This window comes from Danio aesculapii, chromosome 18 (assembly GCF_903798145.1).
Source record: "Danio aesculapii chromosome 18, fDanAes4.1, whole genome shotgun sequence".
Lineage (NCBI taxonomy): Eukaryota > Metazoa > Chordata > Actinopteri > Cypriniformes > Danionidae > Danio > Danio aesculapii.
Window position 1 is genome coordinate 8,849,886 of NC_079452.1, and position 19,989 is coordinate 8,869,874.

Here is a 19,989-nt window from a genome sequence, read left to right on the forward strand (position 1 = left end):
AATGTAAATGTAATGTGTACAATATGTGTTTTATACGCTCTAATGTCATACACTCCATGTGTCATACACATACGCTGGTCAAGGCCATTCAGAGAGGCAAATGGTCAGTTGTTCAGCTCACACTACTACAGTATGAAGTCCTAGTGAGGCAGAAAGCACAGATCAATAGCACTTACCTTCATCTTGTTTCTGGTCCCAAAGGGTCCCTGAAAGCAGTGGCCATTGAAAACAATGTCAGAGAGAGGAAGAACAAAACCATTTCAATATTTTTTTGTGACTAAACAAAACATACAAAGATGCATACAGTAAGAGTGATACTTGAATGACATTACAACCTTTTTCAATCAAAGAACATATATATTTAATATTTTTACAATTGCTTTAGATCTTTTTTGTCGCAGTTAAACATAATGTAAATGTTTTTATATTTGAAAATACATGCTTAAAATCCACAAAACAAAACAAATGCAAATGAATCTGCCTTAGGTAATCCTCGTTGTCTGTGTTATTCTTGTTTTCAGTTGGTGAGACATGTTAAACTCGCTTCTCCGGCTTTTATTTTCTTATAGCCACAAGGCAGATCAATGAACGTGTGCTAAGTGTTTTACTGTCTAAGCTTCCTAAGCTTTGAAGAATTTAAAGGAACACTCAAATATTTTACAAGTCACTCACAGTTAAAGAGCCAAGTTTGATCAATTCTGAATCTATTCAGCTGATCTCTGGGTCTGGAAGGAGCACTTATAATTAAGTCATATTGAACCATTAGTGTCTTGGTCAAAAAAAAAAAAAAAAAAACTTTTAATAATGTTCCTATTTAATATCAAAGAACTTTGCTGCCATACCATGGCAATATAATTTTGCCTGTTGCAGACATGATTCCTCGATTAGTACACCAGAATGAGAGCATATCTAGTTGTGTCATGTTAATCAGTCACACAATGTAACTACAGAAGAGTCGAGCTTTAAATAAGAAAATTCTCACAACTCTAACAAAAAAAAAATTACAATAAAATAAATAAATAAATAAAATAAGCTAAGTGCCAATTGTCCAATCCGATTCAGTGAGTTATGCTAAACTAAGCTAAAAATTCTTCGGCCAGACCTGGAAATCAGCTGAATGAATTTAAAGATGGTAAAACTCACGTTTAAATCCATGTAAATGTGTAAAATTAGCCTATTTCCAAATAAAGTGGAGAGTTACTTTAAGATTTTTGGTTTCAGCTTTACATTTTGGCTCCAACTTGTTTCAATGTAATGTATACATTAATAGTTACACAAGACTACTATTTAAAACCTGAAAATGAAAAACATTTGTTTTATTTTTCACAAAAAACTTTGTGTTGTGTGTCAAAAAAATGACCATTAAAAGATGATAAAAAACGCAGCATACACTGTATGTAAGAAAATTATATTAATGTGCTGTAATCCAAATCTTTAGTTTGACTACTTTTTAGCTTAGTTTAAACTTTATTGTCTGCTCTGCTTGGCACAGAAAAGAAATTTGCCTTTAACACTGGATTTAATACAACAATTGCATACATACAAAAATCACACAGTAACATCACTCATCAAGACAGCAACATAAGTAAAAAATTTAAAAACCAAATTAGCCCCATACATATTACTGCACATTCTTGACAATCACATCATTCACTTCAAACAGTGATCCTATTTAAGTCATCAACTGCAATTGGGATAAATGACATTTATAAGCATTTCTATGGGCTCTAGGAATTCTAAACCTGTGTCCTGATGGTAACAATTCAAATTCTGAGTGAAGGGGATGTGTATTTTCTTTAAAATTTGCAACTGCTGTTTTTTCCATAAAAGAGTCATATAGAATCTGCAGTGAATGTTGTTTGTGACCAGTTATCTTATTTGCCTGAGTGATAATTTGCAATAATTTCTTTTTCTGTTTAATTGTTGTGTTACCAAAGCATGAAACAATATTATATGTGAGAACACTCTCTATCAATGATCTATATGCCATGTTTAAAGTCTGTGTGCTTTGGTGAGGAAAAATTCCGATGTTCAGCCTTAACTCAATGATCATCATAAGGGCTGACTGTTATTTTCAAACCTCCACTTATTTTAAAGCTGTTAGGTCATATATAAAAACCACTTTTTGTTCAGTCAGACACTTTATAAATCATACGTATTAGCATTTTGTTTGGAATGTGCCATAATGCAGGTTCACCTTTAGATCACTCTTTGCATGCATTTATAACTGAGGCTCCAGGAGTCTTTACCACTCAACTCCTGAAGGCTCTTTCAATTTCTTTTTAAACACCGCTGTGTTGCTCGCTTTTAACATTGTCACTGCACTGATGTAGATGGCAGAGCTCAGTGCCTTTAAACAGAGAATAAATTGTTATTAATAATTTCTAAAGAGATCTTATTAATTAACCCTTTTATCTAGTTTTTTTTTACAGCAGCCTTTTGAGTATTGCATCACCTGTGCTAAGAGTCTCTCTTGTTTCACACAGTCTTTTGAAGTTTTGCAAATTACTGTAAATGAAGGCTAGTGCTTTACTTTTACAGCAGTTTTTGTATTTACCTGCTTATTTACACCTGCTGTTTGGCTGAAAGTACTGTGTTTGGATGAAGTAAAGTTATGAAAGATGTATGTATACATGTAGACTGTATACATGTAGACTGTGTAGACTGATATAAAAACATGGGCTGTTTTCAGGCTGGCATCATCTTTTTTAATGCAAACCTGCATATAAAGAGTATGATTGAAATGATTTTGGGGAAGTGCTATGTGGTTTTGCTAAAAGGTTAAGAATTCACCGTAGTATACAAGCAGTTCTGGACAGTAACTTTACCATTTCTACTTCATTTTACTGCAATATTTTTATAAAAAAACAACTTTGCTTTTACTTCACTACCTTTCAAAACAAAATATTGAACTTTTTACTCCACAACATACAGTATGAACAACTGATTCATTTATTCTTGAATTTGACATATTGCATCTGATTCAACAACTCAACTAAACAACTTTCGAGTCTAATGATCTGTTTAGACGACTCAAAGACAAAAGATACTGTTAGCAGAATTGCCTGCAACTAATGCAGAATATTTGGATATACATATTATATATAATTACTTTTAACATTTAAATACATTAAAAACAGAACAAAACAATTTTTGTACTTTGACAAATTGAAAAGGAAATATATCAAATATATTAGAGAGAGATGCTATATTTGTTAATTCCATTTAATTTTTAAATTTAAAGTTAAAGTGAAAAAAAATAAGATATATGAAAATGGTCATACAATGTTTTTAGCAATTATACTGTATATGTAAGTAAAAATATAGTTATTGAGTCTCTATTAGCTTCCTTGCTCAGTAGTCAGGGCACTGATCCCTAGTCAGCAATTTTAAGGTCTGTTTCAATCGCAAAATTATCTCTGTGCACAAAACGTTCACACACTGAATTGTCCTTTGTACAATTAATAATTAAAATCAGTGAGCATTGATGTTTACTGTTCCCTTAACGGAAGTTCTGAAGCCTGAAACATGACCCAATCGCTAAACATAATGACAAAAGAGAGACAAAAGAAACTATTATTTATTATTAATATTATTAGTGTTGTTTTCTATTTATATTTAACAATAAATGAACATGAGTTAGAAAATCCACTGTAACAAACATATATAAATGATTGATTATTGAAATTTTGCTGGTATAATAAGTGTCTATGTACAGTAGGTACTTTTAAAAAAATTACAAAATAAATATGTGAAAAATATTAGTTATGTTGTTATTTATAATTTCCAATTTTGGTATTGTATAACAAGTACATTCACAAGTCACTCTTAGTGTTCCAGTCTCTAGTGAACCAAACTCATCACTGTCCTTACCAGTGTCTCAAATCACACCTATTAATTCGCACACTCAGTCAGGAGCTAGTAGTTTGAGACACACGATGTGTCTTTTTTACATTTATAGATTTAAAAAGTATAATGTACTGTACTAGTAACTGTGGATATCAGACTGGTTAGATCTACTTTGGCTTTTGTCCACGACTGGACTCATCATTACCACTGTTAAAAAAAAAAAAAAAAACATAAAGGATCACTTCTCCACATAGATTATACTCTATTTCATTTTGTTCAGCATCTCACTTGGATTTCATGGTCAGAAAATGTCTCATCAGTGCTCACCTACTGGCGTTTGTGGTCTCTCTCTTGTTCTTCTTATCAACCTTGGAGCATTCTGTCACATTTCTGAGCTCTCTCGCTTGAAAGATGAGCCTTTCACTGTTCCTGAGAAATCAAAGTAAAGACAGCTTCTAAAAACAGTAGAGCGTCTGACAGGCTCAATTAGTTTTGGCAGTGTGTGCTCAGAGCTCTGTCTGCTAAGAAGGTGTTTTATCATGTGGCCATAAACACACTGAGTGTTTCTATTGCAGTCTTATACAATTACAGAGTAATTAGTTTAAAGCTACATTGAACACACAGTTCTTGTGATGGCATTGATCTCTAGTTATGTGCAGGCCCAAATGGAGAAAAAAATCTGTCTGTCTGTCTGTCTGTCTGTCTGTCTGTCCGTGCATCCATTTAAATTATATAATATTTTTGAAAACCATGGCTGACAAAAACAGTGGAACTCTAGACGTGTATAAGCCTGTATAATACCAAGGCTCAGACACAGCAGTCAGATGTGTAATGCAAAATTAAAGACTGTCTACAAGATATCTTGATTACTATTACAGTTTTTCTTAGGCGCTTTGGTACATTTCTCAAATCATCCTTGAAATTTGCAAAACATTAAGTGCATATCTCAAAAAAAAAAAAAAAAAACTAGCAAATAGCAAAACACCATGGATAACCAGCAAAAGCCAGTTTCTTGCTCAATATCCTCGTCTCATAAATAAATATATTTGTCAATGAACATGTCAATCAGAATGACAAGCCTTTGTGTGAAAATTGCTTAGCAGTGTACTGTGAGGGGATGTTCTGATGTAAACAATGGCTACAGTTTTGATAAAAAAATATATTCTCATTTTTGGCTAGACTTTAGTGTATGTGAAAATTTGATTGCAAGAAACAAGATTCCCATTTACACTTTACTATTTGTACTGTAATTTATTCACAGATCATGTCACTCCGATACACAAAGGAAAATACAGCACTGCATAGCACAAATAGAGAGAAAAAAAAGTAGAAATATGAACGTAAGTCTTTCTTCTTTGATATGCACCTACAGTATGCTAGAGAATGTCAAGATTCACCTGGGAGCAGTTTACCAGTTCTAAAGAGATTTAGACCAAAATTTTTATGGAAATGTATAGAAAAATGCATTATGGCAAAATATTATGACAACTCTAATAAAATGTGAATAAATGACAGTCTTATTTGAATTATTTTATGTTGGTGGTCTTTTTCATACGTATTTCACAATTAAAGCCACAGTTAATGGCCGATTGTTCCCTGATGTAGTACATTGGACAGATTCTGAAAAAATGGTGCCCTTGTTAGCTTGTAATTATCAATTTAAGTACAGGGCAATATTAAATAGTAAAGTACTATAACGTTAGTGTTAAGATTAGGCTTGGTATAAAAATACCTATAGTTTATTTGAATGTAATTATACATAATTTTGCAAACATATGTTATTACTCTACACTCTCAGAAAAAAGGTACATGGTGGTACAAATATTGTTCCTTAAGGAACAGTTTCGTACCTTTGTAAAATTTGTATCTTACATGGTACAGAAAATGATACATTTCTGTACCTTTTATGGTACAATTGAAATGAGGGTACACAATTGTTCTCATAAAAAAAGGTACATACTGTAAGTGTTGGACAACTCCTTTATTAAAATATCTATGAAAATAGATATTACTGGAAAGGCAAAGGGATTTATGAATAATTTCCATATTAAAACATGAATCATTATTTAAAAGCATATGTTTAAAGAAACTCATAAACATTAATTATTAAGTTCTATAAAACAAAACAACTGGTAAAACAAAGCCATACACTCTCAGAAAAAAAGGTACATGGTGGTAAATCATTTTTGTGAAAAGTGTTGTGAAATGTTTAGAAAAAAATAGATCTTTTGATTGATTTTAAAGTAGTTTTTATTCTTTATTGTAAATGGAAAATGTGTATTTAGACAAAAATAAACTTTTTTAAAAAACATTGTTTAAAAATGTATTTGATGTTTTATATTTACTGAAAATAAATTGACGCATTTTGGATATAGCAAAATGTGTCTTGGCACTTTAGTTCATAGATCACATTTGTACCTTTAATGAAGGTACAATATAGTATTTGCAGGTTTCCCATGGTACAAATCATGTCCTTAAAGGTACAAACTGCAATGGTACAAATTTGTTTCTTTGTCTTAAGGTACAATTCTGTTCCATAAAAAGGTACTGCCTCAGTGACAAGGGTTCATACCTTCTTTGGTACAACATTCTACTATTTTTTCTGAGTGTAGTAAGTTCATGTAACATGTAACAAAAGATATTTTTAAAACTAAATGTTACAAAATAACCTTTAGGAATTATCCTGTTAACTGGTTTTTGGTTGGATTCAGACAGATCTTGAACGTTCAATCAACTGTAAGACATGGGTGGGGTTTTACAGGAAGAATGAGTTATGCCATTTTAATTATAGATGCAACTTCATTTTTGGTAGATAATATTATGGTAACATATGACAAACTCTTAACAAAATATCACTAAGATGCAAGAAAGGATCAATTTTCAGTTGTATGACATGAATGAGTTTAATTTGAAATTATGACAGAAATATATTACTGTAAGCAGAGATGGGCAGTATTTATGATACATGTATTTCAAATTCGTATTTTAAATACAAAATAGTATTTTGTAATTTGTATTTGATAGGGTTGATGAAAATGGCTTAATATTTTGTATCAACACATTATAATACAATTTAATCAACATGACATAAACAATTGAATGAATATCTCAAGCATTCGTTTGATTGATTGCAGGGTTTGGTGGTGGAGGATTCAGCCGGCAGCAGTAAGGATGCCCACAGCAGGCCACCAGTAGTCTCTTTGGCAGAGTTGTCAGAGCAGGACCACACTACATCACTTGAACCCAGACTGACCTCTGCCACATCGTCCCTCTGCAGCCTGAAAGTGGAGAAAACAGACAGCTCAGCTCCTGGTGAGTATTCATGACTCTTCTTTCCTGAGCTCTTATCTCATTTTTTGTTATGACAGTCTTCCGTTTTATTGCAAGATAATAATTGTGGTGGAGCCTGTGGTGGTGAAGAAAGATTTCTATTGCGTGTTTTACTTATTTTGTGTCATGCCTTTGACTGCACCACCGATTAAGTTGTGTGCAAAAGATGTTGTTGTTTTTTGTAGGGGATGTTTCAGTTGAAAATGTGTTGTTGGTAGTGAGGAATTATTTGTGAAACATAACCTCAGCAAAATGGATGAAGACAGCATTGTTAGTGTTGCTTTAAGATAAACAATTAGTAATGGAATTGTTCACCCACAAATTAAAATGTACTCACTAAAGTGGTTCCAGGCCTTTATGACTTTCTTTTTTTCTGTTAAGCAGCAAATAAGATCACTTAAAGAATGTTAGAAACTGGTAACCATTGACATCCATAGTAAACAATACTTAGGAAGTCAATGGTTACCAGTTTCCAACATTTTTAAAAAGAATGTGTTTTGTGAAATAGCTTTGTGACAAGTGAAGGGCGAGTAAATGATGACACAATTTTCAGTTTAGCATGAACTATTCCTTTATTCATTCATTCTATTACACTAATTTATATAATTTTAATAATATGAAAAAATAATACTCATCATCCTCATAAAGCTTTTAATGGCTGAACAGTTTTTAACAAACTTTTATAAGTAAATAAATCTAAATGCTAAACAATTTTTAAAAAGTCCATTTGAGTAAGCAGTTTACTAATACTCAAAGGGACCATCAAAATAAATTGTTACCTTATAATGTTCAATAATACAATGTGTTACTGTGTAATTATTTGTGAAATTTAGTAGAAATATTAGTCTAATTAAATCCTACCCCAAATTTTGAGTGTTGAAAAATCTTTTTGATTTATTACTAAAAATACAATTTTGTACTCTAATATTTCTTCACACTGTATTATATTTAAATAGTAACCCATTAGGCTGAGTGCCGGATTCACTTGCACATGCAGATTATGATATTAGCTGTATAAATGCTGCAATTAACTCTGAAACCAGTAGCACAAATAGTTGATTAAAGCACAGGCTGCATGTGCAATGAGATACAGTAGTTGCACCAAATCCAGATTGTGTTTTTCATTTGATTTAAATATATTCAATATTAAATGTCTTTATAAGGCTCAAGTTAGTGTAATGTTAAATATAAACCTTAATAATATCTAGATATATGGTGCAGATATATGGTTATTTGAGACTATAAGCAAAATTAAATGTAATAAAATTAAAAAGAATTCAGTAAAAAAAAGTAGAGAGAGAGAAAAAAAGGAATTTTAAAATTTGTTGCATTCTTGTTAAAAATTTGAAATATTATTGGCAAATTTATGTTAAAAAATAAATAAAAAAAGTTTTTGAAATGTGTGCTCATCTCTGGCTCTGATGTTCGGGAAGTGATCTAAGCAAGAGTCAAAGCAAAGATGAGTTGATCAAATGACTTTATACTGAAAGATCACAATTCATCACAATCTATTTTCTGTGTTTCACTAGCTGTCTCTCAGTATTGTTTTGCCTCCAGCTCTTTTTTTATCTGTCTGTTCTGTCGAAATGTGTTTTAGTATTACACTTGACACATCTCTGGATTTTAGTTGAGTGAAGTTCTGTTCTCTCTGGGTCAGCAGGAAATTGTGGCTCATCATTTCCGCCAGGTACATATAACCACCATTTGGCATTACGTGAAGAGCATTCACGTTTTATTTAAATCAAGCATATAAGCAGCTGATGAACAAAAGTATGTGAGATCCAATGGTAATTCAAAACGCTTTACTTAAAAGACATTCAATTAAACAAGAAAATGATTAAATCACCATACAATTTTAGATGTACTAGCATACTGTTAAAGGGGTAGTTCACCCACAATTATGTCATCAATTACTTTACTTACAGTTGTCACAAATATGTTTGGGTTTCTTTTTTCTGTTGAACACAAAAGAATAGATTTTGTAAAATGTTGGAAATCGGTAACCATTGACTTCCATAATACTTGTTTTTCTAGCTATGGAAGTCAATGGTTACAAGTTTCTAACATTTTTAAAAAGATCTGTTTGAGTTTCTTTCTTCAATGGAAGGTATATGTCATGGATTGGTCAGGCTCTCACGACCCCCACTCACGAAGATCACCATCACCTGACTTCTAATGAGCACACAGCTGCATCACATTCACGAGCACCAGATAAAAGCACAGCACTCCAGTCGCTCATTGTCCGGGCTCGTCTCGACGAAAGCGGACAACTGAGCGACCACTCAGCGTAGTCATCCTCAGCTAAAACAAACGATTTACTTACCTGTTCTCTTTGTATTCCTCCTAGTCTTCCTGGTCCTCCCGAATCGTCCTGTCTTCCAGTCCTTCCAAGTCTGTGTCATCCTCTGTCAGCTGTGTCTGGTGTGTGCTGTCCATCCTCGTGTATTCCTGTTACCCAGCCACGGAGGAAAAGACCCCAACATCATTCCTGATCCTCCTGGCTATCCTTCATGTGCTCCTTGTTGTCATTTAATAAACACCCTAACGTTTCCTTACCTCTGTCTCCTGTCCGCTTCATAACAGAAGCCCGGACCTTTAACGACGACAACATGAGCACCCCCGATCACCTTCAAGAGCTGGTGGACCAGTTGAAGCGGATTCTACAGCCACCAGCTCCACTTTCCAACGCACCACCAGCACCGAGCACTTCCGCCTCCACAGTTTCTTCTTCGGCCCTTCCTTCCAGTCCCATGGCCCGACCAGCGCCCTACTCAGGCGGAGCGGGGGAGTGCAATGGTTTTCTGTTACAATGTTCCCTCATATTCGAAATGCAACCTTCTCTATATCCCACAGATAAGTCGAAGATCGCCTACATCGTATCTCTACTCTCTGGACCTGCACTTAAATGGGCTGAGACGATCTGGAACCAAGCCGGGCCGGTCATGAATTCCATCACTACCTTCACGGAGTATTTCAAAGAGGTGTTTGGACGTTCTGATGGGGAAGTAGCCGCTGGAGAGCAGCTGTATCATCTAAAGCAAGGTACTCTATCTACACAGGAATATGCTCTCCGGTTTCGCACTCTAGCAGCTGCAAGTGGATGGAATGAGAGATCGTTGTTGACCACGTACCGGCTCGGCTTGGAACCCACGCTCCGAATCCAACTGGCCACATTAGATGATACAATGGGTCTGGAGAGATTCATCCAACATTCTCTCCGATGTTCCGATCGTCTCCGTTCCTATCAACAGGACACCATCACCCCCCTCGTCTGCACTCCTCCAATCGCCTGAGTCAACAGCCTCTCCAGAACCAGAACCCATGATAATAGAGTCTGGAAGACTGACATCAGCGGAACGACAGAGGAGGCTGACCCGGGGTCTGTGTCTATACTGCGGTGTCAGTGGACACACCCGTATGGAGTGTCCCCTTCGTCCCATTCGGACTTCAGTGAGTGTATTCAGTACGAATATTGAACAATGTAAACCACTTACTACCACCGTACAAATAACTACTGCCTCTATTTCTCTCCTTGTCACAGCCCTCATCGACTCCGGGTCAGCAGGGAACTTCATCTCCCAATCCCTCTGTCGTCAACTCCACCTCCGTACTGAGGCGTCCTCGCATATATACCAGATACAACCGATAACCCAGTGCACTCGATCTTCGACCCGTATCCATCGACAATGCGAAGACATCCTTCTTCAAGTGGGGTTGTTACATCAAGAGAGGATTCAATTTCTGGTTCTGGAGGGTGCAAATATGGACATCATTCTAGGGCGCCCGTGGCTGGTGAAGCACGATCCCATCATCTCTTGGGGCACAGGAGAGATAAGAAATGGGGATCTGGATGTACACCTGCCTGTTTTCCAAATCTCCCTCTTCAAGGTCGGAACCCCATTTCTTTGTTTGCAACATCGGTCGAGAGCCCTCCTGAGAAGCAGTCTATCCACATTCCTAAGGAGTACAGCTCCTTTCATGATGTCTTCTGCCCCAAGAGAGCTTCCCAGCTACCGCCGCATCGGCCATGGGACTGCGCGATCGACCTAGTTCCAGATGCCCAGTTGCCAAGAGGTAGGATCTACCCGCTCTCGCTTCCAGAGAATCAGGCAATGGAAGATTACATAAGGGAGGCTCTGAGTCAGGGGTACATACGTCACTCAAAATCACCAGCCGCCTCAAGCTTCTTCTTTGTGGCCAAGAAGGACGGAGGGCTGCGTCCATGCATCGACTACAGGGTCCTAAATAACGGTACAGTAAAATACCGATATCCCCTTCCTCTGGTACCAGCCGCTTTGGAACAGCTCCGAGAAGCTAAAGTCTTCACTAAATTGGACCTCCGCAGCGCGTATAATCTGATAAGAATACGTGAGGGGGACCAATGGAAGACAGCATTCGTGACCCCTACTGGCCACTATGAATATGAGGTCATGCCTTACGGTCTGGTCAACGCCCCCTCCGTATTCCAAAACTTCATTCATGAAGTCCTCCGGGAGTTTCTTCACCACTGTGTAATAGTGTACATAGATGACATCCTCATTTACTCCCGGAGTGAGGCCGAACATCGCCAACACGTTGCGGAGGTCCTACACACATTGAGAGAACATCACCTCTACCTCAAAGCGGAGAAATGCTCATTCCACCAGAAGTCGATTCATTTCTTGGGATACATCATTGACCAAACCGGTATACGTATGGATGGGAAGAAAATTGAGGCTGTTCTATCCTGGTCAGAACCCACTTCCATTAAGGAGCTCCAGAGGTTTCTTGGGTTTGCTAACTTTTATAGACGGTTTATCAAGGACTACAGCAGGATTACATCACCTCTCACTAATCTCCTCAAGGGTAAACCCAAAGGACTGGAGTGGACCAAAGAAGCAGCCGCAGCCTTCCGCCTTCTTAAGAAGGAGTTCACAAGGGCCCCACTCCTGACTCATCCTGACCCAAATCTTCCTTTCGTGGTGGAAGTGGACGCATCCACCACCGGCGTCGGGGCAGTATTATCTCAACATCATGATACACCGCCCCGACTGCATCCCTGTGCCTATTTCTCTCGGAAGTTGAGCCCGGCGGAGCAGAATTACAGCATAGGAGACAGGGAGCTTCTAGCAATCAAGCTAGCCTTGGAGGAGTGGCGTCACTGGTTGGAGGGAGCCAAACATCCGTTCCAGGTGATCACAGATCACAAAAACCTCCAATACATCAAAGAGGCCAAGAGACTATGTCCACGTCAAGCCAGATGGTCACTTTTCTTCTCACGTTTTGATTTCTCCATTTCCTATCGTCCAGGACCCAAGAATCTAAGAGCAGACGCTCTCTCTCGTTTACACGAGCATCACGATCATGAAGAACTCCCAACGAAGATTCTTCCCGAACACATCTCCATTTGTCCGATCACCTGGAACGCTCCTCCAGTCGTTGCCACTCCGGAAGCCCCTGCTCCGCCGGGATGCCCTCCTCATCGGCAGTTCATACCACCTGAACACCGGGTAGATCTGATCCACTCCTTACATACCTCGCTAGGCACTGGACATCCAGGGATCAACAATACTCTCTCGCTAGTATCCCAACGATTCTGGTGGCCAAACATGGCAAGGGATGTGAGGCAATATGTTCAGGGCTGTAAGGACTGTGCCCAATCCAAGAGCCCACGTCATCTACCCGCTGGAAAGCTCCATCCCTTGCCGATTCCGAACCGTCCCTGGTCACACCTAGGAGTGGACTTATCACTGACCTCCCTTCGTCAGAAGGTAATACCTGTATTCTAGTCATAGTAGATAGATTCTCAAAGTTTGTCAAACTAATCCCTCTGAAAGGTCTTCCCACAGCCTTTGAAACTGCCGACAATATCTTTAATCAAGTCTTCAGGTCATTTGGTATTCCAGAAGATATTGTGTCGGACAGAGGTCCACAGTTCATCTCACGTCTATGGAAAGCCTTCTTCAAGCTCCTAGGTGTGGCCGTCAGCCTCTCTTCTGGATATCATCCCCAAACCAACGGGCAGACAGAGAGGAAGATTCAGGAGGTGGGACGGTTCCTGAGGACCTTCTGCAGTGGTCACCAGAACTCCTGGAGCCAGTATTTGGGCTGGGCAGAATATGCCCAAAATTCACTGCGGCAAACCCTCCACCGGACTCACGCCATTCCAGTGCGTCCTGGGCTTCCAACCACCGCTCTTTCCCTGGGATGGCGAACCATCTGATGTCCCCGCAGTGGATCACTGGTTCCGGGAGAGCGAGAGAGTCTGGGACGAGGCTCATCAACATCTGCAGAGGGCAGTCCGTCGAAGCAAGGTAACCGCCGATAGGAGAAGGTCTGAAGAACCCAGATACACACCCGGACAAAAGGTGTGGCTATCCACCCGGGACATACGCATGCGACTGCCCTCTCGCAAGTTAAGCCCCCGATTTGTTGGTCCCTTCACCATCGTGGAACAGGTTAACCCCGTCACCTACAAACTACAATTACCCTCTCACTACCGTATTCACCCTACATTCCACGTATCACTCCTGAAACCCTATCACGATCCTGTTCTTCCCTCCACAGAGCCTGACCACGAAGAGGAACCCCCTCCTCCACTGCTCCTAGAAGAAGGAGCCGTCTACGCAGTGGAAGGAGATCTTGCGTTCCCGACGTCGTGGTGGCCAGTTGGAGTACCTGGTGGACTGGGAAGGGTACGGCCCCGAAGAAAGGACATGGGTTCCCAGAGCTGATATTCTCGATCCTAGTCTCATGGTGGAGTTTCATGAGAGCCACCCTGAGTTCCCAGCACCTAGAGGCAGAGGGAGACCACCACGGCGTCGGAGGTGTCGGCCCTCAGGAGCGGGCCCTGGGGAGGGGGGTACTGTCATGGATTGGTCAGGCTCTCACGACCCCCACTCACGAAGATCACCATCACCTGACTTCTAATGAGCACACAGCTGCATCACATTCACGAGCACCAGATAAAAGCACAGCACTCCAGTCGCTCATTGTCCGGGCTCGTCTCGACGAAAGCGGACAACTGAGCGACCACTCAGCGTAGTCATCCTCAGCTAAAACAAACGATTTACTTACCTGTTCTCTTTGTATTCCTCCTAGTCTTCCTGGTCCTCCCGAATCGTCCTGTCTTCCAGTCCTTCCAAGTCTGTGTCATCCTCTGTCAGCTGTGTCTGGTGTGTGCTGTCCATCCTCGTGTATTCCTGTTACCAGCCACGGAGGAAAAGACCCCAACATCATTCCTGATCCTCCTGGCTATCCTTCATGTGCTCCTTGTTGTCATTTAATAAACACCCTAACGTTTCCTTACCTCTGTCTCCTGTCCGCTTCATAACAGTATACTGAAGAATGTTGGAAAAAACAGCAATTATTATTACCTTACATTCTTCAGAATATCTTGTTTTGGAAGAAATTCATAAAAGATTAGAACTCGAGTTTGTGTTAGTCACTCGAGTGTGACTATATAATGAGGACATTTTCATTTTTTGGGTGAACTATCCCTTTAAGTAATGCAGATATTTGTCCTGCTTTACTTTTTTATTTTCACATTATGCTGTTTTATTATTATTTTTTTTTTTTGATTATCTAAAATATGTTTGCATCCACTGTAAATCATAGTAAACAGTACATTTTCTGATAACATACAATTTTCATTCTTTCTGAAAGATGATCTGCTCTGATTGGTTGTACCATGTCTGTTGTTATTAATCTAGCAGTTTTAGGGCATTGAAAGGTAACTCCCCTTAGAATATCTGAGTTTCTCTGGAAGGTTCCTTAGTTCTTCAAAAAACAAAAAACAAAACTACAGCTTCAGTATAGCTTTTTTAAAATTTTTCTTCATCAGCATTAAAGCATGTTTGACAATCAGTGTTTGAAATTTATTAGAGTGTATGGCAAAAAAGCCACTAAAATCAACATGAATCCCCCACAAATTTAGGAAAAGGACAAAAAAACTTCTCTGCACAATTTTGACTGTCACATTAAAGTGAAATGTAGAAATGAGTGAAAAATGTCAACTTCACTGCATTACATTCAGATTGTCAGTGAAGCTGAGAATAAAAAACCCATGTCAGTCAATAACATGTTTCTGCTTAGCTTCTTGGCACAATCCAATCCGGTGTGTTTAGGTAAGTCATAGCGAAGATTAGCGCACATGCGTTTAGTGACTGAAGTCTGCACGCTAATGAATTCTGTCATTATAAACAACAAAATGCAAATACAATACCAGTAAGAGATTCATTTCACGGCTTCAGTGATTAATCAGAGTTTTGTCTTAGCGTGTAAGCTGCCCTAGAATACATGTTTGGTCTGTACAATAAATGCTTCATCTTGTCAATGTTAGCAGCTAAGTTGCTAATGTCTTGATTCAGCAGTACTTATTAACTGTTACTTTATTTTTGGAGACAAAACTAATTTAAAATTTTAAAGTAAGCAGATCTCTTTTTTCACATTAGACCCGCACATATGCACTCGTGCACATAAAAACAAGTGTTTAAAAAAGCATAGGTGCGTTATTTTTTCAAAATCTCTTAGCTTTGATGTTTGTTTGGTTTCACAGATGTGCTCTCAACCTGTGAGGTGTGAAATTTGCACTTGACATTTCTTTTCAGTGAAAGCAAATCAATAAACCAGTAAAGTTATTTTTAGATTATCACGCCATTACTCAAGAGAATTTACAACCAAACTCGCTTTGAGTAGAGTCTTTTTGGTCAAATTTGAACATCAGGAAGTTTGCGGTTACCGCTGTATGTGTGAGTATTAAAACAGAAGGCAGACTATTGGTCAAAGCCCTCATCCCATGACATGTACTGTACATCACTCATTTACATTACATTATTAAATATTACACACGACCAGAAAATTTTTGGACACTGGCTTAGGGAGGTTGATTTCTGGTATAAAGGCTGGAAACAAAGCATGTACTTTCTTTGCAGCTTAGGCAACAGTTTGACAGTATAAAAGAAAAGCACATTGCAGGAGATGAGGAGGCTAGTTTCACACAGGAAGTAGAGGGGGGGGGGGGGAGAATGAGTGTGTGTCTATCTGAAATGTGTTTGACCACAGTCCTGCGAATAAGCACACACACACACACATACACACACACACACACACACACATACACACACAAGCACGCACACATGCATATCGTCCTGTTGTGTCAGCAATTACCGTAGTGTCTTTAAACACCGATTGAAAGTGTTTTCTATGCAAAGTATATCATAGTGAAACAAATGACATATAGAACATAACATTGCAGCTTTCATTGAATCCATTCCGTGAAGAAGAAAAAAACTACTGTAGGTGTCTCCGAGTGTTAAAGGGGCCTGCAGGTAAAAAGCGCAGGATGGACAGGAAGTGCATTCTCTATGGTAAGAGTCTTATCTGTCCAAACGTTTTTACAGTTCTCGAGGACTTTTATTAGCAGGGCTTTTTACATTGTGTATACAGTATGTTTTTGTCGTTTTGCTGTATTTAACAGCTTGTCTATATGAGACCACAATTTGGCAGCTAAAAGCTGGCAAACATTTCATTTTGAAAGTGAGAACTTTGAGTAACTGTGCCATTTTAAATCATGTTCATGTGTTTTGTTGGCATTTGCGTACCTATTTAACTGCATTTGATTGTGAGCTAAATCTGGCCGAATCACCTTTTAGGGGAGGGGGTGGGGAGGGGATGTTTCTGGTTAAGGTTAGAGAATTTATTACTAGCTGTGTATAAACAGCATGAGAGTGGGAGTTAATTTCTTTTTGATATGAGCAATGAAATGGAAGAACCCAATCAAATGCAATATAAATTTGATGAAATGGTTACTCAGATGCACTTTACAGCATCAATATGTGATTTTTTTGCACTAATAATGTAAAACATATACATTGACATTGTTTTAAGGGGCTGGTTTAACAAGCTCATATATGTTTAGGGGTGATCATTGCCATGGCAACTTAAACTACTCGGCCAAGTTGGGGCATAAGGCTACTTTCCTTCTTTTTTTGTTGTGGTAAATTTCATGCCAACCTCATATAGGTAAAAGATTTGCAGGGGATACTGCTTGGTTTAATCATTTGTTTTTGGTGGACTATGTGATGGTTCTGAAGTTTGTTATTTTATTGTTTGGCTTATGCAGTTTTTTTGTCTTTATGATTTAGCTTATTGCTAACAGCAACTACATGTAAAATTGTTCATTTGTATGTTTTCAAAGTTCAAAGTAATGTTACAAAAAACACAGCTTTGACAGTGATGTTTTCACAAGACCACCACCAATGACATCAGATTTAACAGACTGGGGCCCTATCATATACTAGGCACATTGGGGCGCCATGCACAGCACAAGCATTTTTTGCTAGTTTCAGCCAAGCATGTGTACCATTTTCAGGTTTTAGCTCCATGTTGCTTGTTTAGCAAATGCATTTGCTCTAATTTGTGAAAAGATGTGTTAAGGTGTATTGTTAGAGCATTGCTACTTTGAGGCAGCTGAAATAGACTATGCTATTGACCAACAAAAAGCTGGTTTTTATTTGTTTTTAATTTTTTTTAATTTCAAGAGTTCACACTTAGCTGATGATTTAGGAATTTAGGAATCATATGATTGGAGGATTAATCATTCTTTCATTTTCTTTTCCGCTTAGTCCTTTTATTAATCAGGGGTCGCCACAGCGTAAACCGCCAACTTATCCAGCATATGTTTTACTCATGCCCTTCCAGCTGCAACCCATCACTGGAAAACATCCACACACATACATTACGGCTAATTTAGCCTACCAAAATCCCATATACAACTTGCTTTTGGACTTGTGGGGGAAACCGGAGCACCTGGAGGAAAGTCACACGGACACGGGGAGAACACACAAACTCCACACAAAAACGCCAACTGACCCAGCCGGGGCTTGAACCAGTGACCTTCTTGCTGTGAGGCGATTGTGCTACCCACTGCGCCACCGTGGTGCCCAATTGGAGGATTATGATTAGATAATGCCAGACCGGCTGTGTGAGCCATAAACGTGATCCTCTTAGAATTAATTTATAAATAAACTTTACTTAAAGAGTGTGTTAGTGTTATGCTCCAAAATTCACATACACATTGCTCAATACGCGCACAGGGTTATGCATCATTACAGAAATATCTTAAAATATGAAAAAGAATTAAAATGTAAAAAAAAATAAATAAATTCTCTACATAATTATAAAAAATGCTACCTCATCCCATACCTTCTTCCCCTATGGGGGGATCTGGATTTGTTGTAGCCAGTTTAATCATGATAATTTTAATTTGCTTAATGTTGATATTATTAATGGTATTTATCATATGCATATTTAAATTTTATTTATTTATTTTTTTGCTAAAATTTGTCAACCTAACACCATATGGGGCACAGAATTAGAAAATGTGTTTGGATATAAAACTCAATTTTTGACAACACTTTGTTGTTATTGTTCATTTATTTGTTTTCAGGAAATTAGAACTGAACTTAAAAATCTTTGCACTTTGAACTCTTTGCACAAAACATGTAGAAATTAAATATTGAATAGATGTCTTCAGTGTAGTGCATCCACTACCGTTTCCCAACTCTCTCTTAAAGGAAATGGGAGCTTTTTAATGAACTTTATGCCCAAAACACACCCATAACTTATTAAGAAAATAAGCACAACCCTTTTAGACCAGGTGCCTGGTTCACAAACTACTATATTGCTTTAACTAATCTGCACACAATTGCTTTGAGTTTTAATCTTGTTAGCTATTTCCTCACTAGCTAATCTGAGCTAGGTCCATCCCACAGGCCACAGATCAACACAGTGTAATCAAGGTCAAATTCGAGTTTATGTCAAATCAGCATTTAAACACACATTTACCATGTTTACCATACACCATACAAATTTACCAAACAGTATTCCTATTTTGAGTTCCCATGAGTTTAATTAAAGTTTACATATAATTGAATATAACTACAGGCAGGGGCACGGCTAGACCCAATTTACTGGGGCATGTGCCCCAGTAAAAATCTCCAGTGCCCCAGTAAATGCTTTGAGATATTATTTACTTTGAATGCAAGTGTATTTATTAAAAGTGGTAATTCTGAAATAAAGACGCTATTCTCTATGTGCAACTGAACCAACCCTGGTGAAAGCAGTGTAATCAAAAAGCAAACTGACGCATCTCCGCATGTGTGCAGAGAACCCGCGCCCCAGTAGGGCTTTATGTCTAGAAAAGCCCCTGACTACAGGAAATTCACGAGTTCACCTGCGCATTCAGTCATGATAGATGATGATAAACGAACTTGGCTTGCTGTCCTCAAAAAGAGGTTTGAACCTCTTGTCCTTGAAGGAGGCTCGAGGCTCTACTTGTTCTATGCATACTTGAGCTATACCCATGTGATAATGATTGACACGCTCCTCCCGAACCTACATTATTGTGAACTTGATTATATGTTTAAATAGGAGTTAACATTAGCGGTCAGAGGTTCAATGAGATCATTCTTTTAACTTGCATTAAAGGGTGATGCTTAAATGTGAATTTACATTAGACAAACCCAAAAATCACAAGCAGCTGATTTTTACATCGGAAAGCACAACAAACGTAAGATCAAATATAATACTTCGAAAAACCATCTACAAACCCAAAAGATCATTTGGTGATGTAACAGGAACATGTCTCTGTACCACATCAGCATATTTGGGCTGTGCAAATAAAAACCATGCTAACCATAACATCATTCATCTTTCTAGTGTGTCACTGTATGTTTCTCAACTTTTTTTTACAGACCAACATCTATGTGTTTTTCACTGGAAACCTTTAAGGTCTTTGTTGTATTGATTCTTTTTGGTATTCTATACATC

At 38.2% G+C, this 19,989-nt stretch overlaps 1 protein-coding gene across 3 annotated transcripts in view; it reads left to right on the forward strand.

The window, feature by feature from the left end:
• Positions 1-19,989, forward strand: part of gse1b (Gse1 coiled-coil protein b) — a 352,884-nt gene that overhangs the window by 79,199 nt on the left and 253,696 nt on the right. For all 3 annotated transcript variants that reach the window (XM_056478137.1, XM_056478138.1, XM_056478139.1), the window contains exon 2: positions 6,984-7,161. In XM_056478137.1, the coding sequence (XP_056334112.1) occupies positions 6,984-7,161 (178 nt within the window). The remainder of the gene's footprint in view (positions 1-6,983; positions 7,162-19,989) is intronic.